At 41.1% G+C, this 25,672-nt stretch overlaps 2 protein-coding genes across 8 annotated transcripts in view; one reads left to right on the plus strand and one right to left on the minus strand.

Moving 5' to 3' along the window:
* The window catches only part of MCOLN2 (mucolipin TRP cation channel 2), an 82,691-nt gene extending 70,239 nt beyond the window's left edge, over positions 1-12,452 (minus strand). For 3 of the 7 annotated variants that reach the window (XR_010117332.1, XM_063624233.1, XM_063624237.1), the window contains exon 1: positions 11,103-11,364. Coding sequence is in view for 6 of the 7 variants with exons in the window: in XM_063624233.1 (XP_063480303.1) it covers positions 11,103-11,197 (95 nt within the window). In the remaining variant the exon portion in view is untranslated. Of the gene's footprint in view, positions 1-11,102; positions 11,365-11,420; positions 11,786-12,061 lie in introns of those variants that run through there. The other 4 variants (XM_063624235.1, XM_063624234.1, XM_063624239.1 and 1 more) reach the window with 4 other exon arrangements.
* The window catches only part of DNAI3 (dynein axonemal intermediate chain 3), a 135,525-nt gene continuing 121,700 nt past the window's right edge, over positions 11,848-25,672 (plus strand). Inside the window, exon 1 of the mRNA XM_063624224.1 lies at positions 11,848-11,983. The gene's annotated coding sequence lies outside the window, so the exon portion shown is untranslated. The remainder of the gene's footprint in view (positions 11,984-25,672) is intronic.

Below are 25,672 nucleotides of genomic sequence, written 5' to 3' on the forward strand. Positions count from 1 at the left end.
CAATATGGCCAAGTGTGGTGGTTCATGCCTGTAATCCCAGCACTTTGGGAGGCCAAGGCAGTGGATCACTTGAGCTCAGGAGTTTGAGAACAGCCTGGGCAACAGGGCAAAACCTGTCTGTACTAAACATACAAAAAGTTCGCTGCGCATGCTGGCTCGGGCCTGTAGTCCCAACTACTTGGGAGGCTGAGGTGGGAGGATTGCTCGAGCCCAGGGAGGTCGAGTCTGCAGTGAGCCAAGATCACACCAGTGTACTCCAGTCTGCATCAGAGCAAGACCCTGTCTCAAAAAGAAAAATTGAAATAAAATTAAAAAATGTGTGACATTTTAGCAAACAGCGATCCTAGTCCATACATTCAAGAAACTTCTACATGGTCATATCAAAATGAGGAAAAAAAAAAAAAAGTAAAGCCATCTGATGGAATGAACCCAGCATTTACCTCCTCAAGCTGACTTTGTGGTACAGATTCTCTAGAACAAACACTGGGTTCCCATTTCTATTACTCCATTAAAATGCTCAGGGTAAACCATCTCTTGCTATAGATTCTAACAAACACTTTTCAGGCTTATTGGCTCAGCAGCATTTGATACAGCTGACCACTACCTCCTTGGGACAACCTCTTCTGTCAGTTTCCAGGACACCTCCCTCCTCTTGATGTCAGAGTGCCTTGGGGCACAGTATGGGTTCTTCTAGTCTCTATCCTCTGTTCTAAAACAGTTTGTCCAATCCTATGACTTTAAATACTCTCTACATGATGTGGGTTTCCATATCTGCATCTCCAGCAAATCTCTCTCTTGAGCAGACTTCCTTATCCAAACCTTTTTATGAAACTCCACCCACAGGTCTAATTGGTCTCTCAAACCTGCCCTCCACCTGCTCCTCCACCCATCTGCTCAAAGCAACTATCTGTACACACCCATTCAAATGCTTCAGCTGCTGACCAAGCTGAAAATCAAATAAAGAACTCAACCCCTTTCACAATAGCTGCAAAAAACCCCAAAATTTAAAATTAGGATTATACTTAACCAAGGAGGTGAAAGACCTCTACAAGGAAAACTAAAAAACACTGCTAAAAGAAATCATAGATGAGACAAACAAATGGAAACACATCCCATGCTCACGGATGGGTAGAATCAATATTGTGAAAATGACCATACTGCCAAAAGCAATCTACAAGTCCAACGCAATTCCCATCAAAATACCACCATCATTCTTCACAGAACTAGGAAAAAAAATCCTAAAATTCATATGGAACCAAAAAAGAGCCTGCATAGCCAAAGCAAGACTAAGCAAAAAGAACAAATCTGGAGGCATCACATTACCTGACTTGAAACTATACTCTAAGGCCACAGTCACCAAAACAGCATGGTACTGATATAAAAATAGGCATACAAACCAATGGAACAGAATAGAGAACCCAGAAATAAAGCCAAATACTTATGGCCAACTAATCTTCAACAAAGCAAACAAAACCATAAAGTGGGGAAAGGATACCCTATTCAACAAATGGTGCTGGAATAACTGGCAGGCCACATGTAGAAGAATAAAACTGGGCCGGGTGTGGTAGTTCACGCCTATAATCCCATCACTTTGGGAGACCGAGGTGGGCAGATCACCTGAGGTTGGGAGTTCGAGTCCCGCCTGACCAACATGGAGAAACCCTGTCTCTACTAAAAATACAAAATTAGCCAGGCATGGTGGTGGCGCATGCCTATAATCCCAGCTACTAGGGAGGCTGAGGCAGGAGAATCACTTGAACCCAGGAGGCGGAGGTTGCAGAGAGCCAAGATAGTGCCATTGCACTCCAGCCTGGGTAACAAGATCAAAACTCCATCTCAAAAAAAAAAAAAGCTTCGGCACAGCAAATGAAACAATCAGCAGAATAAATAGACAACGCGATGAGTGAGAGAAAATCTCACAATCTATACATCTGACAAAGGACTAATATCCATAATCTACAAGGAACTCAAATCAGCAAGAAAAAAAAATAATCCCATTAAAACGTGGGCTAAAGACATAAATAGACAATTCTCAAAAGAAGATATACAAATGGCCAACAGACATACGAAAAAATGCTCAACATCACTAATGATGAGGGAAATGCAAATCAAAACCACAATGTGATACCACCTCACTCATGCAAGAATAGCCATAATCAAAAAATCAAAAAATAGATGTTGGCAGGGATAGGGTGAAAAGGCAACACTTTTAAACTGCTGATGGGAATGTAAACTCATACAACCACCGAAAACAATGTGGAGATTCCTTAAAGGACTAAAAGTAGAACTACTATTTGATCCAGCAAGCCCACTACTGGGTATCTACCCAGAAGAAAAGAAGTCGTTATATGAAAAAGATACTTGTACACGCATGTTTATAGCAGCACAATTTGTAACTGCAAAAATATAAAACCAGCCCAGATGCCCATCAATCAATGAGTGGATAAAGAAAAGGTGATATATATAGGTATATATATCTATCTATCTATATATGGCATATATATGTATCTATATAGATACATATCTAGATGTTATCTATATATCTATATACATATAGATACAGATATATCTATATACATACGGATACAGATATATCTATATACATACGGATACAGATATATCTATATACATACGGATACAGATATATCTATATACATATGGATACAGATATATCTATATCCATACAGATATAGATATAGATACATATATATGCCATATATAGATATATCTATATAGATATAGATATAGATACATATATATGCCATAGATATAGATACATATATATGCCATAGATATAGATACATATATATGCCATAGATATAGATAGATGTATATATATACCATTCAATGCTACTCAGCTATAAAAAGGAACAAAATAATGGCATTCGCAGCAACCTGGATGGATCTGGAGACCATTATTCTAAGTGAAGTAACTCAGGAATGGAAAACCAAACATCATATATTCTCACTTATAGGTGTGAGCTAAGCTGTGAGGATGCAAAGGCATAAGAATGATACAATGGACTTTGGCGACTCAGGGGAAAGGGTTGGAATGGGGTAAAAGATAAAAGAATACAGATTGGGTACAGTGTACACTGCTTGGGTGATGGGTGCACAAAAATCTCAGAAATCACCACTAAAGAACTTATTCATGTAACCAAATGCCACCTGTTCCCTAAAAACTACTGAAATAATTTTTTTTAAAAGAAATGCATTGCTATTAGTATTTTAAAAAAATGCTTCAGTTGGAATCCTTATTGCATTCAGTGGCCCAGCTGCAATCCTTAGTCCATTCTCCATCTTGGGTGCAGAGCAGAATCATCTGAGGATTTTTTTTTAATTTTAATTTTTGCTTTTTTAAATGGAGACAGGTTTTGCTATGTTGCCCAGGCTGGTCTTGAACTCTTGGACTCAAGCGATCCTACCACCTCAGCCTCCTAAAGTGCTGGGATTACAGGTGTGAGCCACTGTGTCCAGCCCACCTGAGGATTTTTAAAATATTTCAGCGCTTGCCTCTCAGCCCCAAGACATTCTGATTTAATTAGTAGGATGAGTGAACTGGGCATCAGGATTTTTATAAGTTACTCAGGTGATTCTAATGTGTAGCAAAGAATGGGAACCACTGCTCTAAAGTATACTTTGAGTTCCCTTTGTATTCAATTCTCACTTTCAATTTATCAAGTTTTCCTTCAAAACCACAAGGAGTGGTCCCCATCTCTGTCTATGCACTGCAGTCTCCCTGGTCCAAGCACTGTCATCTCTTACCCAACTGCAATGGCCTCCCAATTCTTCACATAGTAGCCAGAGGGGTAATTTTAAAAGCATAAGTCAGACATCACTTCTTTGTTTAAAACCCTTTAGGGGCTTTCCCCTTCTCTCAGAGTAAAATCCAAACCTCCTACCACTGCTAAAAGACTCCTGCCCACTCCTCCCATACCCTCTTCCCCTTCCTCACTACACAATGGCTTCCTTCCTGGGTGTGGACAGTCCCCGCTGTGCACATTTCACTCACCATTTCATCCACCCTACTGCTGTTCCCCCAGCTCTTTGTGTGTCTGGTTTCTTCCTGTCACCCTTCATCTCTCAGCACAAATGACACCTCAGTAGAGGAGGCTCTCTGGCCACTCTATTAATGTGGCCTTCCCCACTGCCTCTATCATCACTTTATTTCCTTCATAATTGCAATCACAATCTTTATTGGTCTCCCCTACAACGGACTATAAACAAAGGTGGGTCTTGTTTATAACCATATAGCCCAGCATACAGCATAGTATCTAACACATAATAGGTGTTCAACGAAAATTTGTTGGAAAAAAGAAATGAATCAATAATGAGACATCAACCTTGACTACACGAACTTTTCCTTGGTTAATATCTTTTGTGATCAAATAATAATAACAATATTAATAACATGATAAAAATAATAAAGTCTAAAATATTAGTATTAAAAAGTGAATTAAAAATATATTTAAAAGTAAGTCTTACTTAGTCAAGATACATTAGCAAGTTGTAGGTAATTTAGTTGCCTGGTTTGCTGATGATAGAAACCCTACTTTGTTTTACTCATTATTCCTAGTCTTTCCAAAGAATAAATTATTCAATGAGTTGTTATAATAATTTGCTATCCATTTGGGAAAGAGAAAGAGTATTCTCTCAAACTGAATGCAAAAATAAAATTTAGACATATTTTTAAAACAAAATTGATAGTAGTATAAGATATAGGATTTTAAAAATAATTTAACATGCCCTTTTAAGCACAAAAAAATTTAGAAGAAGTAAAAATGACTGACAGATCTTAACATAAAAATTTAAGACTTCAAAAAGTTAAAAGACAGAGATTTGGAGAAAAATGTGCAATATATTTACACAGGCAAAAGTTAATTATCTATTATGATCTGTAAAGAGCTCTAGACTATTAAGAAAAAGACAATCCAATATAATAGGCAATGAATCTGAACAAGCCAGTGAACATTGAACAATAAAAATTTACTAACAATCAGGTTGGTAAAAACCTATCTTAATTTTTATTTATGAGGAATGATTTTAAAACTATCAAAAGAAATGTAAATTTGGATTGGCACTTGGGCAGTATCTATAAAAGTGACTTAAGAATCAAACTTCTGGGCTGGGCGCAGTGGCTCACATCTGTAATCCCAGCACTTTGGGAGGCCGAGGCAGGCGGATCACGAGGTCAGGAGTTTGAGACAAGTCTGGCCAACATAGTGAAACCCCATCTCTACTAAAAATACAAAAAAAATTAGCCGGGCAAGGCGGTGTGTGCCTGTAATCCCAGCTACTTGGGAGGCTGAGGCAGGAGAATCGCATGAACCTGGGAGGCGGAGGTTGCAGTGAGCTGAGATCACACCACTGCACTCCAGCCTGGGCAACAGAACGAGACTCCATCTCAAAAAAAAAAAAAAAGAATCAAACTTCTATGGATTTATAATACAAATTTTAAAATAGTTACAGAAATGTTAATTGCAGCCCTATTTGTACCTTTGCACTGACTTGAAGATGTCTATAACATATTGTAATTTTTTTAAAGTTACAGAATAGATATAGTGAGATCTCATTTTTCAAAAAATGTCAGCATAAGCCGGGCATGGTGGCTTAGGCCTGTAATCCCAGAGCTTTGGGAAGCCGAGGCAGGAGGATCCCTTGGGCCCAGGAGTTTGAGACCAGTCTGGGCAACATAGGGAGACCCCCGTCTCTAGAAATAATAATAATAATAATTAATAATAATAAGCTAGCTAGGAGTGGTGGCAGGCACCTGTAGTCCCAGCTACTTGGGGGGCTGAGGCAGGAGGATCGCTTGAGCCTTGAAGTTTGAGGCTGCAGTAAGCTGTCATTGTGCCACTGCACTCCAGCCTGGGTGACAGAACACGACCCAGGCTGGAAAAAAAAAAAAGCTAGCATTTATATGTGTATATAGGCATTTTAAAGTCTAGAAGCATGTGAACCAGCCAAAAAAGCCTCCATATTTTTATAATCTCTGTGAAGTAGTATTATAGGTAATCTTAATTTTCTTCATTAAGTTTTCCATATTTTTTTCATTTTTGGTGGTTAACGTGTGAATTATTGAGTTATTATTATGAGTTAAAATGGGCTATTTCAAAAAGAAAGAGTCTGATATGTATCAGGTAGTCAGGTATTTCCCTGCCTTGGTTTGTGCGTGATTGGTTTGGGGTAGAGGGTGGAAGGAGTGATAGATACGGAGACTAAAATTCAATGTTTCTACAGTAATGACTGTGTTGGCCCCAGAATGATATCAGGGGCAGTCCAACAGATGAAATACTTTAGACCATTCCTAACAACTCGCACGTCATTTTTTCACTCCAATTCCTATGATGAACAAATTTTCTCATGATCTGCTAGTCTCACAAGAGAGGAAGAAAGAAAAATATCTAGCCAACTGAGGTTTTGAGGTAGCTGAGTAGGGCAGGCAGATGTCAATTAACTAAAGTTGAGGGGAAAAAGGCAAAGAAGAAAACTTTGGTTCCCTTCTCAGCACAGCTCTCGGAACATAAATGACATGGTGATTCTAACCCTAAGAAGCCCCCTGAAGAAAGGCCATAGGGGCTTTTCATTTTCCATTAGAGCCACTCGTGAAAGATGAACATGCTAACCTTTCAGGAGTTTCCCTACAGACAACCGTGCCACCAAGTTCCTAAAAATCACCTCTGATCACCACTTTGCTGCCTCTGAACACCACGAAAGCAGAACTAGGGCTGCATATTTTTAAAGTGCTTCTTCTAAACAAGCCACACTCCTTTGGAAACTAGAAGAAACAGTTCTCTGAGGAAGAGATAAAGAAAGGGAAACTCCATTTCTCAGCAATAAAGGATTCCACATGCAGTTAAAACTGAGGAAGATGACTGGAATTATGACATTTCCTAACATTTTTCTTTCTCCAGTATTTTCAGTAAGAGCCCAACTTAATAGAGTCATGCTGATGACGCTCCCTAAGGAAAAGAAGTAATAAAGAAATAATCATTTTTTCCTCAAAGCATTGAGGTTACCTTAATTTTGGACAAGCCCAACTCAGTGTCATGTTGGTGAATCCCTACATTCTCTCTCTAGCAAATCCCTGTAGTTGGCATAAGTAGTATGATTTCTTAAGGCCACCATTTAAATTGTGGGTCTTCTAGAATTACACCAAAGACTATTTTCAAGAATCTTCTGCCTCATGAGTTATCAATGATTGCCTAGCAGATGTTTTAGGCTGAAATTACAGAGATGTATTCAAGGGGAGAAAGCAAAACACAACCTTCAAAAGAGAGGAAAGGAAACAGCCCACCCAGCTGAGGGAAAAGGAATATGGACAACATTCGCTGGACACAGTCTCTCATACCAGGAAAAAGGGGCTGAGGCCCAAGCTCAAAACAGAGTAGAAAGCTCAGCTATAGGCAGACTGAGAAGAGTGGGAAGAAAACAAAATTCAGATGATTGCCAGAGCAAACAAATAAACAAACCAAAAACATGGCTTTAAACATTTAATACTGAACAGAACATTGCAGTTTGATAAAATGAAGTCTAGAAATAAAATTACAGGCATACCTCAGAGATATTGCAAGTTTGGTTCCAGATCACCACAATAAAGCAAATACTGCAGTAAAGCAAGTCACATAAATTTTTTGGTTTTCCAGTGCATATAAAAGTTATGTTTACACTATACCATAGTCTATTAAGTCTGCAATAGCATTATGTCTAAAAAAAAACCACCTTAATTTAAAAGTACTTCATTACTAAAAAATGCTAACAATCATCTGAACCTTCAGCAAGCTGTAATCTCTTTGCTGGTGGAGGCTCCTGCCTCCTTGTTGACGGCTGCTGACTGATCAGGGTGGTGGTTGCTGAAGGCTGGGGTGGTTAGGGCAATTTCTTAAAAGAAGACAACAATGAAGTCTGATATATCAATTAACTCTTCCTGTCACAAAATATTTCTCTGTTGCATGCAATGCTGTTTGATTGCATTTTACCCACAGTAGAACTTCTTTCAAAATTGGAGTTAGTCCTCTCAAACCTTGCTGCTGTTTTATCAACTATGTTTATGGAATATGCTAAATTATGTGTTGTCATTTGAACAATGTTCATAGCATCTTCACTAAGAGTAGATTCCATCTCAACAAACCACTTTCTTTGCTCATCCATAACAAACAACTCCTCATCCATTCTAGTTTGATCATGAGATCGCAGCAATTCGGTCACATCTTCAGGCTTCTCTTCTAGTTCTCTGGGTATTTCCACCATATCTGTGGTTAGCATATCGGTGCAAAAGTAATTGTGTGTTTTTTTGCCATTAAAAGTAAGGGCAAAACCCACAATTACTTTTTCACTGACCTAATACTTCCTCTACTGAAATCTGGACCCCTTCAAAGTCATCCATGAGGGATAAAATCAACTTCTTCCAAACTCCTGTTAATGTTAATATTTTGACCTCTTCCCACGAATCATGAATGTTCTTAATGGCATCCAGAATGATGAATCCTTTCCAGAAGGGTTTACTTTGTCCAGATTCATCAGAGGAATAATTTTCTATGGCAACCTATAACCTTACAAAATGTAGTTCTTAAATAACAAGTCTTGAAAGTTGAAATTACTCCTTGATCCATGGGCTGCAGAATGGATGTTGTGTTAACATATATGAAAACAACATTCATCTCCTTGTACATCTCCATCAGAACTTTTCGATGATCAGAGGTATTATCAATGAGCAGTAATATTTTGAAAGAAATCTTTTTTTTCTGAGCAGTAGGTCTCAACCATGAGCTTAAAATATTCAGTAAATCATGCTGTAAACAAATGTACTGTCATCTAGGTTTTGTTGTTCCATTTACAAAGCAGAGGCAGAGTAAATTAACATAATTCTTAAGTGCCCTAGGATTTTTGGAACAGTAAATGAGCACTGGCTTCAACTTAAAAGTCACCAGCCGTACTAGTTCCTAACTAGAGAGTCATCCTGTCCTTTGCACCTTTGAAATCAGATGCTGGCTTGTCCTCTCTACCTAGGAAAGTCCTAGATGGCATCTCCTGCCAATAGAAGGCTGTTTTGTCTCCACTGAAAATCTGTTGTTTAGAGTAGCCTCCTTCATCAATGATCTTCGCTAGATCTTCCAACTAACTTGCTGCAGCTTCTATATCAGCACTTTCTGCTTCACCTTGCACTTATATGTTACAGAGATGGCTTCCTTTCTTAAAGCTCATGAACCAACCTCTGCTAGCTTGAAACTTTTCTTCTGCAGCTTCATCACCTCTCCCAGCCTTCACAGAATTGAAGAGAGTTTGGGCCTTGCTCTAGATTATGCTTTAGCTTTAGCGAATGTTGGCGCTGGTTTGATCTTCTATCCAGACCACAAAAACTTTCTCCATAACAGCAATAAGGCTGTTTTGCTTCCTTATCATTTGTATTTTCACTAGAGTAGCACTTATAATTTCCTTCAAGAACATCTCATATGCATTCAAAACTTGGCTAAATGGCACAAAATGCCAAGCTTTTGGTCTGTCTCAGCTTTCAACATACCTTCCTCACTAAGCTTAATCATTCCTACCTTTAAAGTAAGAGACCTGTGATTGCCCCTTGCAAACACTTAGAGACCACTGTAGGGTTATTAATTGGGCTAATTTCAATATCGTGGTGTCTCAGGGAATAGAGAGGGTTGGGGAGAGGAAAAGAGATAGAAGAATGGCTGGTCGGTGGAGTAGTCAGAACACATACAACATTTATTAATTGAGTTCCCTGTCTTATATGGGCACAATTCATGGCACCCCAAAACAATTACAGTAGTAACATCAAAGATCAGTGGTCACAGATTACCGTAACAGATATAATAATAATGATGAAAAAGTCTGACATATTGAGAGAATTGCCAAAATGTGACACAGAGACACAAAGTGAGCACATGCTGTTGGAAAAATGGCACCAATAGATTTGCTGGACACAGGGTTGCCACAAACCTCCAATTTGTAAAAAATAAATAAATAAATAAAATACAGTATCTGCAAAGTGCAATAAAGCAAAGAACAATAAAACAAGGTATGCCTGCACTTTTTTCTATGAACTCCTTAACATGTGACACAAAAGCTCACTAAAGAGTGACTTAATTCTTCAGAACTGACACATGGAACTTAGACTCTAGGCCTTAAAGAAAACAGCCCAGCTTCAGGAAAGTCCACTTTTAATTTTACGGCCAGAAGAGTTTTTTTTGGCCACTATTTTTACTTTGAAAGCTATAGTCACAAGAAGCCATCTCTTTTTCCGCCGGTTTTAAAATTGTCTTGTTCTAGGTTTCACTTCACTGACAGAGATCTAGCCAAAGAGATCAGCTTGTGAATATGATCATTCTTGACTTTCAGTTCTGTATTTTGTGCCCCTCTGCTCAAACTATGTCTCTCAGTTCTTCTCACTTGCTTCATTAAAATATTTTATATCTATTACTCTATTTTAAAAAAACACTTTTGATATGTTCCTCCTTCACAGAAAAGAATGTGGCTACCTCGAGCACTTTATTAGGGTTCACTCATTTTTTATTACAGGAGGTTAAATAAAATTGGTATTATGATGGCCTCTGTGTGGAAAATGTGTCGTTTTTAGAGTTCTGGCCACAGAAACTGACCTATGAAGGGCTTTCTAAAGGAGAAGGGTGTGCCTGTGGAAAGTTCACGGCAAAGGGAGTTTGACTCCTCTTGAGGTATGAAGAGGAAGACAGGTTAAAGTCTCAAGAAACTTCTGACTCAACAGGGGAAAGCTATCAAATTTCCCAAAACTTGTGCGATTTTGGTTAGCACATCACAAAGGTGATGAGCAGCTCCTGAGTGTGAAACCCACATCCCATTTCTGGGGAGAACTACGTAGTTGGTTCCTTCTACATAAAATATCAGAGTCCACATCCTGACATCCATAAGAAACCTCTCCCACCTCTCTCTCACTAACCTTTTTTTCCATTCTCAGTTTACAATGACACACAATTTTGTTTCCCACAAGTACCGTACAACCAGAGACACACACACTCACACATACGTATATATTTCATATACGTATATATATATATATATATATGTTTGGAGAACAGGAAACGGGGGAGCCAAGGCCTGTGTGTACTCACAACTTCGGCTCAACTGTGCTGGGGTGGCTGGAGCTTTGACCACGGAGGAGGGGCCCGCTGGCAGTGCCAACCGGCTGAACTGTGCGCCTTTTCATAAAGGCCGAGGAACTGGGGTTAGCCACACTACAACCCTCCCACCTGAGGGAAAGTCCTGTTTGTTCTGGAAGGCACAGCCTAGCCTTATTTAACTAACTGCAAGCAGTTAATATAAGCATTCCCAAGGCAGCAAGCAAGCTCTAGTCTACGAAAGTAAAGCCATCGACTTTAGGAAGATTTCTCCAGTCCAGCATCCTGAAAGATGAAGCCCAGACTCCTCACCTGACGGTTAACCTGAAATCACCTGATCCTCTCTCCGGTATCCTTGCCTGGGGAAAACGATAAGGCTGCCCGGCCATGCCTCCTCCTTCAAAACTTTCCAGGGCTCTCGGGATTCGGAACAGGAAAAACCTTCACGGCCGACTCATTTCGCCCTCGCCGGAACGCGTCCGCTGAAGTTGGAGCCCTGCTAAGCGGGGTTCCCTTCTCTTATCCTTCCCGCCGGCCGCGTGGTGCGCGCAGACCCCGGCCCGAGGGCAGGCGCGGCAGCCGCGGAGTGCGGCGGGCCCTACTTTGGCGGCTGAAAGGCGGCTCTGTGTGCTCCCTGCAGGATGCGGCGCGTGGCCAGGCGCTCCCGCCCCGCCCCCAAGAAGCTTCCCCGCCCCGCCCCGCCCCGCCGCCTCCCACCCGGGACCGGAGCTTCCCCACTTGGGGTCCTAGGGGACTTATTCCACGCTTCAGCGGACCAGCCTCCCCGCGCTCCCGGAGAAGGGGGTCGGCGACGCGGAGGCGGGGTGGGGGCCGTAGGGGATGGAACCGAGGCGCGCGCGAGAAGAGCCGAGGAAGTAAGCAGTCCCAAAAGGGTCGGCGGTGGGGCCCCCAGGGAGGCGTGGGGCGCGCCAAGGGCGCCCTGGGGCACTGACCTGTGGTGCGGCCCCCAGGACAGGCCCGAGGCGCGGTTCCACACCGGCAGGTCCAGCACCTCCATGCCTCGAGGCATGGCGCGGCCTGGGAGCGGCAGGAGGACACCTAGGGTGGGACGGCTACACCTGTCTGGACGCAGGCCCACGGCCCTCGCTCTCTCCACCCAAGTGCCCAGCGCCGCGGTGCGGCCCGCTTTGGCTCGGGGTGTCTGCCGGAGAAGCGCCTTACAGAGGGACCCGGGCGGTGGGCCCTGCGGCAAAGTGGCCCACGCACCCTCCACACCGCCCCCGGGCGGCCGCACCTGGCACTTCTGGCCCTCTGGGGTTCCTGCCTTCTTTGGGGGAGGGGGGGGTGAGACCTGGTCTCACTCTGTCGCCTGAGCTGCGATCACTGCTGACTGCAATCTTGAACTCCTGGACCAAAGCGATCCTCCTGCCTCCGCCTCCCGAAGTGCTAGGATTACAGGTGTAAGCCGCTGCGCCTGGCCCCTTCTTTTCTTCACTTTCATGCATTCATTTCTTGTTTCCACATGCATTCATTTGTCCGTTGCTTTGGTCATTCCTGTTTTGTTGCTTAGGGAAGCACTCACTGAGTGCCAAGCCGACCGTTAGGTACTGTGGTCTCTGGGATGACAAAGACATGGCCCTTTCCCTCGAGGACGTCACATTAAACAGACAAGTTCATTCGGACAAGTTCATTCATTCTGGCTTTTCTTTAAAGTGCACGATCACGAAAGTCTGTGACAAGGGCCATATTTCTGAGATGTTAGAAAGTGCGACCGGCGCGCAAGGAATAGGAAAAGCGAGTCGCCCTGCGCCCGCGTCGGGATGAAAGGGAGGGAGCCGGGAGGGAGCGTCAACGTGGCCCGGCGGGCGCGGAGGGAGGGCGCACCGCCGCAGGGCTGGACTCGCAACCCCAGCGCCCTGCTGCAGCCGCCGCTGCTCCTCCCTCTTGGTGCACGAAAGGAAGGCGCCTGTGGGAAACCGAACAGACAATCGGTCGCCGTTCGTGAATCTTAGACATGAGAGTCGTCAGTACATGACCAAAAGCCGTGTTCGGCTCCTAGTGATGTTGGCTTGTCAGTTTGGACGTGGCCGACAGCCTCCTAGAGCTCGTACCCCTCCTTTTCACGAGGTAGCAGCAGCAAAGTCCGCAGTGCCAGGCTCTGTGAGTCTGCAAGAGTTTAAAAGATCTCCAGGTTTAGCTCAGGCAAAGAATATTCTGCCAGGTAATTATTTTAATATGCATGTCCAGGCAGAAGCAGTTGGACAGACGATGTATATAAAAGCATACATAATTGACCCTCTTTTAAGGCACTTCCAAAGGGTTATTAGGCAAAAATGCCTTGGTTTTGAGCCCCTTTCATCGGAGGTGCGCAATCATCCAGCTTTGTGAATAGCAACTGCACTCCAGCCTGGGCAACATAGTAAGACCCCAACCTTTTGGCACCAGGGACTGGTTCCATGGAAGATGATATTTTCCACGAACAGGTTGGGGGATGAGGGGAGGATGTTTTCGGGATGAAACTGTTGCACCTCAGATCAGTAGGCATTAGAGTCTTATAAGGAGCACACAACCTGCAACTTAGATCCATCGCATGCGCAGTTCACAGTAGGGCTTCTGCCCCTATGAGAATCGAATGGAACCGCTGCTCTCTTGCTCAATGCTCACCTCCTGCAGTGCGGCTTGGTTCTTAACAGGCCACAGACCTGTACCAGTCCGGAGCCCGGGGTTTGGGGACCCCTGCAGAGGGAGAAATAGTTTCAAAAGAGAGATCTGGGGATCTCAAACATTAATGTGCACATGAGTCACCAGAGTTTTTATTGAAGCAGACTGATTCAGTAGGACCTGAGGTTTTGCATTTCTAGCAAAAAGATGCTGCTGCTGCTGCTGCTGCTCCCACCCTGTAAGTAGCAAGGTTCTAAGAAATATTTAATCCCGGTGTGTGCGGGAATTGAGGAGGGAGAAGAGTAAGAGTGTAAAATTACTGGAGTCAGATGGCTGAAGGATTTATTATAAATATAACACATACCAAAGTTTTCAGCCATCGAATCTAATCATTCTCAATTAGTAAATTTAATTCTCAGTGGGCATTAAGTTTTTAACTTTCAAAAAGTCACTTGTTTGTGGTAAAGATCGTGGCTCATTTTTCAGTGGGTAGTAATAGACATTGTTTTGTGCTATGTTAATCCTTTCAAGCATTTGTGCTCTGTTCTGCATATCATAGCACAAAAAGCTTTGTGTCCTGACTCAAATTTGTAATGACCAATAACCAAATAACACAAGAATCTTTTGCTCAACAGTGTTTTATAATATGACATTTTAATTTTACAACCTAAAGGTCTTAAATTTCTCTAGCAGTTTGTCTTCATTAATCAGTGGAAGTTTCACTGATTTTGTGTTAAAAGGGAATTTTTAGAAAGTAGTCTAAAAAAATGTGAGATAGGCCGGACACAGTGGCTTGCACCTGTAATCCCAGCACTTTGGGAGGCCAAGGAGGGTGGATTGCTGGAGCCCAGGAGTGCGAGAATAGCATGGGCAACATAGCGAAACCCTGTCTCTACCAAAAATACAAAAATTAGCTGGGCATAGTGGCCCATGCCTGTGGTTCCAGCTACTTGGGAGGCTGAGGTGGAAGGCTTCCTGAGCCTGGGAGGTTGAGGTTACAGTGAGCCAAGATTGCGCCACTGCACTCCAGCCTGGGCAACAGAGACCCAGTCTAAGAAAAGGAAAAGAAAAAAAGAAAAGAAAAGAAAATGTGAGTCAGGCTAGTAGAAATGCAACAATTTAAATTTTATAGGTTGGGCAGACAAAAGATATTTATTGTGAAGAATATGGGGAGGGAGAATAGAATAAAATAAGAGAAAAACAATGCTCTTTATTTACCTACTTTCACATTCTTTCAAAAATTTTTTGATGTGCAAGTAGTGTTCTCTATATTGTAGATATTAATTCCTTGCCAGTTTTAAACATTATAAGTATTTTCTTCCAGTCGTCATCTATCTTTTTGTCCATGGTGTTCTTCCTTGGATGAAAGTCTTTAATTTTGGTATAGGAAGTCAAAATTAAGGATACTAATCCTTATAGTTTGTGCTTTTATGATCTTTTTAAAGAAGTTGTTCTCTACCCTTAATTCACCATTCTTCTGCATTTTCTGTAATAGTTTCATCCTTCATATCAAATTCCATTGTACTTCAACTTTGCATGTGGTGGGAGATATTAATGCACCTTGATTTTTCGACATCAAGTAAGCCAGTTTTCAGCAAGCTACCTTATAATTCAGGGTTGGCTATTTTTTTTTCTGTAAAAGGTCAGATATAAATATGTAGGCTTTGTGGATTGTACTTTCTCCTTTACAACTATTTAACTATCTAGTGTAAAGATAATCATACACAATATGTAAGGAAGAGAGTGGCTGTGTTCCATGTATTATGAAATATTTGTTCTTATTTTAATTTTTTAAAAGTAGACTATTTTTAGAGCAGTTTTAGGTTTATTGCAAAATTTAACAGAAAGTACAAAGTTCCTATATATTCCCTGCTCCCACATATGCATAGCCTCTCCCACACTATTAACATCCTACACCAGAGTAGTACATTTGTTATAATCGATGAATATACATTGACAAATTATCACTCACAGTCCATACTTTAGGGTTCATTTGTGTGCAGACTGTAAGTTTTGATAAATGTGTAATGACATGTATCTACCACTGTAGTATCATATGGAATAGTTTCACTGCCTGCTGTGGACTGAATGTTTGTCCCCACTTTACCAATCCCCCTCCCCACCAAAATTTGTATGTTGCAACCTAAATCCCCAATGTGATGATATTTGGAGACGGGGCATTTGGGAGGTAATTAGGTCTTGGGGGTGGAACACTCATGAATGCAATTGTGCCCTAGTGCCCGTATAAGAAAAAACAGGAGAGAGATATCTTTCTCTCTCCACCATATGAGGATATAACAAGTTGATGGCTGTCTGCAAACCAGGAAGAGCACCCTCACCAGACACCAGGTGTGCTAGCACCTTGATCTTGGATTCTGTGGCCTCTAGAACTATGAGAAATCAATTTCTGTTGTTTAAGCCACCCGGTCTGTAGTATTCTGTAATAGCAGCCCAAACTGATGAAAACACTACCCTAATAATCCTCTGTGCTCCTTCTATCCATCCTTCCCTCCAACCCCTGGCAACCACTCATCTTTTCACTTTCACAATAGTTTTTCCTTTTCAGATAGTTGGAATCATACGGTATTAGCCTTTTCAGATTGGCTTTTTTCATTTAAGCATTTGCCATTTTTGCATTTAAGCTTCTTCTTTGTCTTCACATGGCTTGATAGCTCAATTCTTTTTAGCACTGAATAATGTTCCATTGAATGAATATATCACAATATGTTTGTTCATTCACCTACTAAAGGACATTTTGTTTTTTTCCAAGTTTTGGCAATTACAAATAAAGCTGTTATCAACATCTGTGTGCAGGTTTTTGTGAAGACAAGTTTTCAATTCCTTTTTCTAAATACCAAGGAGTACAATAGCTGGATTGTATGGTAAAAGCATAGCTTTGTAAGAAACTGCCTATCTTCCAAAGTGGCTGTATTATTTTACATTTGCACCAGCAGTGAATGAGAGTTCCTATTGCTCCACATACTTGCCAGTATTCAGAATTTTCAGTGTTACAAGTTTTGGCCATTCTAATAGGTGTGTAGTGGTATCTTGTTGTTTTAATTTGCAATTCCCTAATGATGTATGATGCTGAGTATGTTTTCATTTACTTATTTTTCATCTGTATGTCTTCTTTACTGAGGTATCTCTTCGGGTCTTTTGCTTATTTTTAATGGGATTGTTTATTTTCCTATTGTTGAGTTTTAAGAGTTCTTTAGGCTGGGCACGGTGGCTCATGCCAGTAATCTCAACACTTTGGGAGGCTGAGGTGGGAGGATTGCTTGAGGCCAGGAATTCAACACCAGCCTGGGCAACAAAGAGAGATCCTGTCTCTATGAAATAATTTTTTTTTTTAATTAGCTGGGTTTGGTGGTATGCACCTATGGTCCTAGCTACTCAGGAGGCTGAGGCAGGAGGATTGCTTGAACCTAGGAGTTCAAGGCTGCAGTCCAGCCTGAGCAATAGAACAAAACCTCATCTCAAAAAGAAAAATATGTGAATTTTTTTATATATTTTGAATAACAATACTTTTCTCAAATAAGTCTCTTGAAAGTATTTTTCTCCTAGTCTGCAGCTTGTCTTCTCTTTCTCTTGATGATATCTTTTCAGAGTAGAAGTTTTTAATTATAATAAGGACTAATTTATCAATTATTTATTTCATGGATCATGCTTTCAGTGTTGTATTTAAAAAGTCAGCCTCCAGGAAAAAAAAAATGGCAGATAGGAGGCAGGACTAACTTGCAGCTCCCACTTAGATGAACAGAACGGCATGTGGAGACTGACATCATGAGCTTTTGCTCCAAGAACTACCACAGGAACATACCAAGAACACTGAAAGGATTCACAGACCCTTTGAAAAAGTGGCTTGTGGCTGCAAACTCTGTGAGACAGCAGAAAAATTGCGAATGCCCAAAGTGTGAAGGGGGAAAGCCTACCTCCGAACACACATCCTCACTGGAGAACCTGAAAATCCAGATCACGGGAGAAGGATTTAACCTTACCTAGAGCTGAAATGAATTTAGAGAGCTGAGCAAAATATAAAAGTAGAAGCAGCGCTGGGAAGAGCCCTCTAGGTGCTCCCAGTCACCAGGGAAGCCACTTCTGACTTTATCTCACTGGGGTCCTTGGGGAGGGCTGCCAGTGGAATTGGGGAAGGACCACAGGGAGAAGGAAACTTCCAGTTGAGCTTTGTAATAATTTTGACCAAGTGTGAATTTTCCTAGGCAGAATCCAGGGGTGGGAGATGGACGGGAAGTGCAGATAGGACCACAGAAGCAGTGGCAGGCTGGGAGAGGTAGGGCCTGAAAGCTCTGTTGGTTTTCTCAGTGGGGAAGCTTGTAGCCTGGGACAATTAGTGCCCTAGTGCACATATAAGAAAAGACAAGAGAAAGCATTTGAGAAAACCAGTGTACTAAACAAAACTACAACCAAGGACCCTCACAGAGTCCACTTCACTCATATGCTACCTCTAGTGGAGCAGGTGCTGCTATCCATGGCTGAGAGACCTGAAGACAGATCACAGGACTCTTTGCAGACACTCCCCAGTACCAGCCCGGAGCCCAAGCTCCATTAGGTGGCTAGACCCACAACAGCAATAACAATCACTTTCCAGCTCTCAGGAAACCCCATCCCTAGAGGAAGGCGGAGAGTACAACATCAAGGGATCACCCCATGGGACAAAATAATCTGAACAGCAGCCCTTGAGCCCCAGATCTTTCTTCTGACATAGTCTACCCAAATGAGAAGGAACCAGAAAAACAATTCCGGTAATATGACAAAGCAAGGTTCTTCAACACTCTCAAAAGATCACACTAGCTCACCAGCAATGAATCCAAACCAAGAAGAAATCTCTGAATTTCCAAAGAAAGAATTCAGAAAGTCAATTGTTAAGCTACTCAAGGAGGCACCAGAAAAAGGTAAAAACCAATTTAAAGAAATTTAAACAATCATACAGGATATGGACAAAAAATCTCCAGAAAAATAACACAAATAAAACACAATCAACTTCTGGAAATGAAAGACAGACTTAGAGAAATGCAAGCTACCTGGAAAGTTTCAAAAATAGAATCGAATACATAGAAGAAAGAACTTCAGAGCTTGAAAACAAGGCTTTCGAATTAACCCAATCTGACAAAGACAAAGAAAAAAGAATTAAAAAATGAACAAAGCCTCCAAGAAGTTTGGGATTATGTTAAACAACCAAACCTAAGAATAATTGGTGTTCCTGAGAAAGAAGAGAAATCTAAAAGTTTGGAAAACTTATTCGAGGCAATAATTAAGGGAAACTGTCCTGGCCTTGCTAGAGATCTAGACATCCAAATACAAGAAGCTCAAAGAACACCCGAGAAATTCATCACAAAAAGATCATCAACTAGGCACATAGTCATCAGGTTATTGAAAGTCAGGATGAAGGAAGGAATCTTAAGAGCTGTGAGTCAAAAGCATCAAGTAACCTATAAAGGAAAACCTATTAGATTAACCCAAGATTTCTCAGCAGAAACCCTACAAGTTAGAAGGGATTGGGGTCCTATCTTTAGCCTCCTCAAACAAAACAATTATCAGCCAAGAATTTTGTATTCCACAAAACTAAGCTTCGTAAATGAAGGAAACATAAAGTCTTTGTCAGACAAACAAATGCTGAGATAATTAACCACTACCAAGTCAGCACTACAAGAACTGCTAAAAGAAGTTCTAAATCTTGAAACAAAACCTCAGAATACACCAAAATAGAATCTCCTTAAAGCATAAATATCAAAAGACCTATAAAACAATAACAATGAAAAGAAAAGGTATTTAGGCAACAACTACCACAATGAATAGAATTTCATTTCAATAACGTTGACTGTAAATGGCCTAAATGCTCCACTTAAAAGATACAGAATGGCTGAATGGATAAGAATTCACCAACCAAGTATCTGCTCTCTTCAAGAGATTCACCTAACACATAAGGACTCACATAAACTTAAGGTAAAGAGGTAGAAAAAGATATATCATGCAAATGGAAACCAAAAGTAAACAGGACTAGCTATTCTTATATCAGACAAAACAGACTTTAAAGCAACAACACTTAAAAAAGAGTGATATTATATAATGATAACAGGTCTAGTCCAACAGGAAAATATCACAATCCTAAATATGTATGCACCTAACGCTGGAGCTCCCAAATTTATAAAACAATTACTACTAGATCTAAGAAATGAGATAGACAGCAACACAATAATAATGGGGGACTTCAATACTCCACTGACAGCACTAGACAGGTCATTAAGACAGAAAGCCAACAAAGAAACAATGGATGTAAACTATACCCTAGAACAAATGGACTTAACAGATATTACAAAACATTCTACCCAACAATTGCAGAATATACATTTTCATCAGCATATGGAACATTCTCCAAGATAGACCATATGACAGATCACAAAACAAGTCTCAATAAATTTAAGAAAATCAAAATTATATCAAGTACCCTCTCAGACCACATTGGAATAAAATTGGAAATCAACTCCAAAAGGAACTCACAAAACCATGCAAATACATGGAAATTAAATAATCTGTGCCTGAATGATTGTTGGGTTGAAATCAAGGTGGAAATTAAAAAATTATTTGAACTGAGCAATAATAGTGACACAACCTATCAAAACCTCTGGGATACAGCAAAACCAGTGCTAAGAGGAAAGTTCATAGCATTAAATGCCTAAATCAAGAAGTCTGAAAAAGCACAAATAGACAATCTAAGGTCTCACCTCGAGGAAGTAGAGAAACAAGAACAAACCAAACCCAAACCCAGCAGAGGAAAGGAAATAACAAAGATCAGAGCAGAACTAAATGAAATTGAAACAAAAAATTACAAAAGATAAATGAAACAAAAGGCTGATTCTTTCAAAAGATAAAATTGATAGACCATTAGTGAAATTAACCAAGAAAAGAAGAGAGAAGATTCAAATAAGCTCAATTAGAAATAAAATGGAAGATATTACAAGTGATACCACAGAAGTACAAAAGAACATTCAAGGCACAAACTAGAAAACCTAGAGGAGATGGATAAATTCCTGGAAATATACAACCCTCCTAGAAGAGCCAGGCACAGTGGCTCATGCCTGTAATCCCTGCACTTTGAGAGGCCAATGCGGGTAGATCACTTGAGGTCAGGAGTTCAAGACCAGCATGACCAACATGGTGAAATCTCATCTGTACTAAAAATACAAAAATTAGCTGGGCATCATGGTGTGCACCTGTAATCCTAGCTACTCAGGAGGCTGAGGCAGGGGAATCATTTGAATCCAGGAGGTGGAGGTTGCAGTGAGCCAAGATCGCACCACTGCACTCCAGCCTGGGCAACAGAGTGAGACTCTGTTTCAAAGAAAAAAAAAATATATATATATATAATATATATATTTTATATATATGTGTGTATATGTATATGTATGTATGTGTATGTATGTGTACATGTATGTGTGTATATGTACATATACATATATATACACAAATATATACACATATACACACATACACACAAAACCATCCTAGATTAAACCAGGAAGAAATAGAAACTGTGAAAAGATCAATAACAGACAGCAAGATTGAAATCGTAATTTTAAAATTGCCAACAAAAAAAAGTCAAGGACCAGATGGATTCACAGCTGAATTCTATCAGATATTTGAAGAATTGATATCAATCTTATTTAAACTATTTCAAAAAATAGAGAGAGGAAATCCTCCCTAATTATTCTATGAAGCCAGTATCATCCTAATACCAAAATCAAGAAAGGACATACCAAAAAAAGGAAACTACAGACCAGTATCCCTGATGAACATAGATGCAAAAATCCTCAAAATACTAACTGAATCCAGCAGTGTATTAATCCATTTTCACACTGCTGATAAAATAACCGAGACTGGGCAATTTACAAAAGAACAAGGTTCAATGCACTTACAATTCCATGTGGCTGGGGAAGCCTCACAATCATGGCAGAAGGCAAGGAGGAGCAAGTCATATCTTACATGGATGGCAGCAGGAAGACAGAGAGCTTCTGCAGGGAAACTCTCCATTATAAAACCATCAGATCTAGTGAGACTTATTCACTGTCACGAGAAGAGCATGGGAAAGACCTGCCCCGTGATTCAACTATCCCTCACTGGGACCCTCCCACAACACCTGTGAATTCAAGATGAGATTTGGGTGGGGACACAGCCAAACCATATCATTCCACCCCTGGTCCCTGGCAAATCTCATGTCCTCACATTTCAAAACCAGTCATGCCTTCCCAACAGTCCCCTAAAGTCTTAACTCATTTCAGCATTTACTCAAAAGTCCATAGTCCAAAGTCTCATCTGAGACAAGGCAAGTCCCTTTCGCCCATGAGCCTGTAAAATCAAAGGCAAAGTAGATACCTCCTAGATATGGTGGGAGTACAGGCATTGGGTAAATACCGCCATTCCAAATGGGAGAAATTGGCCAAAACAAAGGGGCTACAGGCCCCATGCAAGTCGATTGGGCAGTCAAATCTTAAAGCTCAAAAATGATCTCCTCTGACTCCATGTCTCACATCCAGGTCACGCTGATGCAAGAGGTGGGTTCCCATAGTCTTGGGCAGCTCTGCCCCTGTGGCTTTGCAGGATACAGCCTCCCTCCCAGCTGCTTTCACAGGCTGGCGCTGAGTGTCTGTGGCTTTTCCAGGTACACGGTGCAAGCTGTCAGTGGATCTACCATTCTGGGGTCTGGAGGATGATGGCCCTCTTCTCACAGCTCCATTAGGAGGTGCCCCAGTAGGGACTCTGTCTGTGGTTTCCGACGCCACACTTCCCTTCCACAATGCCCTCGCAGAGATTCTCCATGAGGGACCCACCCTGGCAGCAAACTTCTTCCTGGGCATCCAGGCATTTCCATACATCCTCTGAAATCTAGACAGAGGTTCCCAAGCCTCAATTCTTAACTTCTGTGCACCCGCAGGCTGACTATCATGTGGAAGCAGCCAAGACTTTGGGCTTCCACCCTCTGAAGCAGCAGCCCAAGCTGTATCTTGGCCCCTTTAAACCATGCTATAGCAGCTGGGATGCAGGACACCAAGTCCCTAGACTGCACACAGCAGAGGAACCCTGGGCCCAGCCCACGAAACCACTTTTTCCTCCTAGGTCTCTGGGCCTGTAATGGGAGAGGCTGCCTCAAAGGCCTCTGACTTGCCCTGGAGACATTTTCCCTATTGTCTTGGGGATTGACATTTGGCTCCTTGTTACTTATGCAACTTTCTGCAGCCAGCTTGAATATCTCCTCAGAAAATGGGATTTTCTTTTCTATCGCGTTGTCAGGCTGCACATTTTTCAAACTTTTATGCTCTGTTTCCCCATAAAAACTGAATGCCTTTAACAGCACCCAGGTCACATCTTGAATGCTTTGCTGCTTAGAAATTCCTTCCACTGGATACCCTAAATCATCTCTCTCAAATTCGAAGTTTCACAAACCTCTAGTGCAGGGGCAAAATGCCACCAGTCTCTTTGCTAAAACATAACAAGAGTCACCTTTGCTCCAGTTCCCAACAAGTTCCTCATCTCCCTCTGAGATCACTTCAGCCTGGATTTCATTGTCCATATCATTATCAGCATTTTGGTCAAAACCAACAAGTCTCTAGGGAGTTCCAAACTTTCCCATATTTTCTTGTCTTCTTCTTAGCCCTCCAAACTGTTCCAGCCTCTGCCTGTTATCCAGTTCCAAAGTTGCTTCCACATTTTCTGGTATCTGTTCATCAGTGTCCCACTCTACTGGTACCAATTTACTGTATTAGTCTGTTTTCATGCTGCTGACAAAGACATAACTGAGACTGGGCAATTTACAAAAGGAGGAGGTTTAATGGGCCAGACATAGTGGCTCACGCCTGTAATTCCAACACTTTTGGAGGCCAAGGCAGGTGGATCACCTGAGGTTAGGAGTTTTAGACCAGCCTGGTCAACATGGTGAAACCCCATCTCTACTATAAAGAAAAAATACAAAAAATTAGCCAGGCATAAATGGGTGCCTGTAACCCCAGCTACTTGGGAGGCTGAAGTAGGAGAATCACTTGAACCCAGGAGGCAGAGGTTGTGGTGAGCCAAGATCACTGCATTCCAGCCTCAGTGACAAGAGTGAAACTCTGTCTCAAAAAAAAAAAAAAAAAAAGAGGTTTAATGGACTTACAGTTCCATGTAGCTGGGGAAGCCTCACAATCATGGTGGAAGGCAAGGAGAAGCAAGTCCCATCTTACATGGATGGCAGCAGGCACAGAGACAGCTTGTGCAGGGAAACTTCCCCTTACAAATATGTCAGACCTCATGAGACTTATTTACTATCACCAGAACAGCATGGGAAAGACCTGCCCCCATGATTCAACTACCCCCAACCAGGTTCCTCCCACAACATATGGGAATTCAAGATGAGATTTGGTTGGGGACACAGCCAAACCATATCAAATAGCATATCAAAAAATATTCCACCATAATCAAGTGGGTTTCATACCAGGGATGCAGGGATGGTTTAACATATGCAAGTCAATAAATGTGATACACCACATAAACAGAATTAAAAACAAAAATCAAATGATCATCTCAATAGATAAACAAAAAGCATTTGACAAAATCCAGCATCCCTTTAGGATTAAAACCCTCAGCAGAATCAGCATAGAAGGGACAAACCTTGAAGTAATAAAAGCCATGTATTACAAACCCACAGCCAACATTATACTGAATGGGGAAAGTTGACAGAACTGGAGCAAGACTTTCACCACTTCTATTCAACATAGTTCTGGAATTCCTGGCCAGAGCAATCAGACAAGAGAAAGAAATAAAGGGCATCCAAATTGGTAAAGAGGAAGTCAAACTGTCACTGTTCACTGATGATATGATCATATACTTAGAAAACCCTAAAGACTCGTCCCAAAAGCTCCAAGATCTAATAAATGAATTCAGTAAAGTTTCAGGATACAAAATCAATGTACACAAATCAGTAGCACTGCTATACAACAGTGACCGTGCTGAGAATCAAATCAAGAACTCAACCCCTTTTACAATAGCTGCAAAAAATTTTTAAAAATTAGGAATATACTTAACCAAGGAGGTGAAAGACCTCTACAAGGAAAACTACAAAACACTGCTGAAAGAAATCATAGATGACACAAACAAATGGAACTACATCCCATGCTCATGGATGGGTAGAATCAATATTGTGAAAATGACCATACTACCAAAAGCAATCTACAGATTCAATATTATTCCGATCAAAATACCAGCATCATTCTTCACAGAACTAGAAAAAAAATCCTAAAATTAATATGGAACCAAAAAAGATCCTACATAGCCAAAGCAAGACTAAGCAAAAAGAACAAATCTGGAAGCATCTTATTACCCGACTTCAAACTATACTATAAGGCTATAGTCACCAAAACAACATGGTACTGATCTAAAAATAGGTACATAGACTAATGGAACAGAATAGAGAACCCAGAAATAAAGCCAAATAGTTATAGCCAGTTGATCTTCAACAAAGCAAACAAAACCATAAAGTGAGGAAAGGATACTCTAATCAACAAATGGTGCTGGGATAATTGGCAAGCCACATGTAAAAGAATGAAACTGGATTCTCATCTCTCACCTTATACAAAAATCAACTCAAGGTGGATGAAAGGCTTAAATCTAAGACTTGAAACCGTAAAAATCATAGAAGATAACATTGGAAAAATGCTTCTAGACATTGGCTTAGGCAAAGACTTCATGACCAAGAACTCAAAACAAAAGCAACAAAAACAAAGATAAATAGATGGGACTTAATTAAACTAAAAAGCTTCTGCACAGTGAAAGAAACAATCAGCAGAGCAAACAGACAACCCACAGAGTGGGAGAAAATTTTTGCAATCTGTGCATCTGACAAAGGACTAATACCCAAACTCTACAAGAAACTCAAACAGATCAGCAAGAAG

This window comes from Symphalangus syndactylus, chromosome 12 (assembly GCF_028878055.3).
Source record: "Symphalangus syndactylus isolate Jambi chromosome 12, NHGRI_mSymSyn1-v2.1_pri, whole genome shotgun sequence".
NCBI lineage: Eukaryota > Metazoa > Chordata > Mammalia > Primates > Hylobatidae > Symphalangus > Symphalangus syndactylus.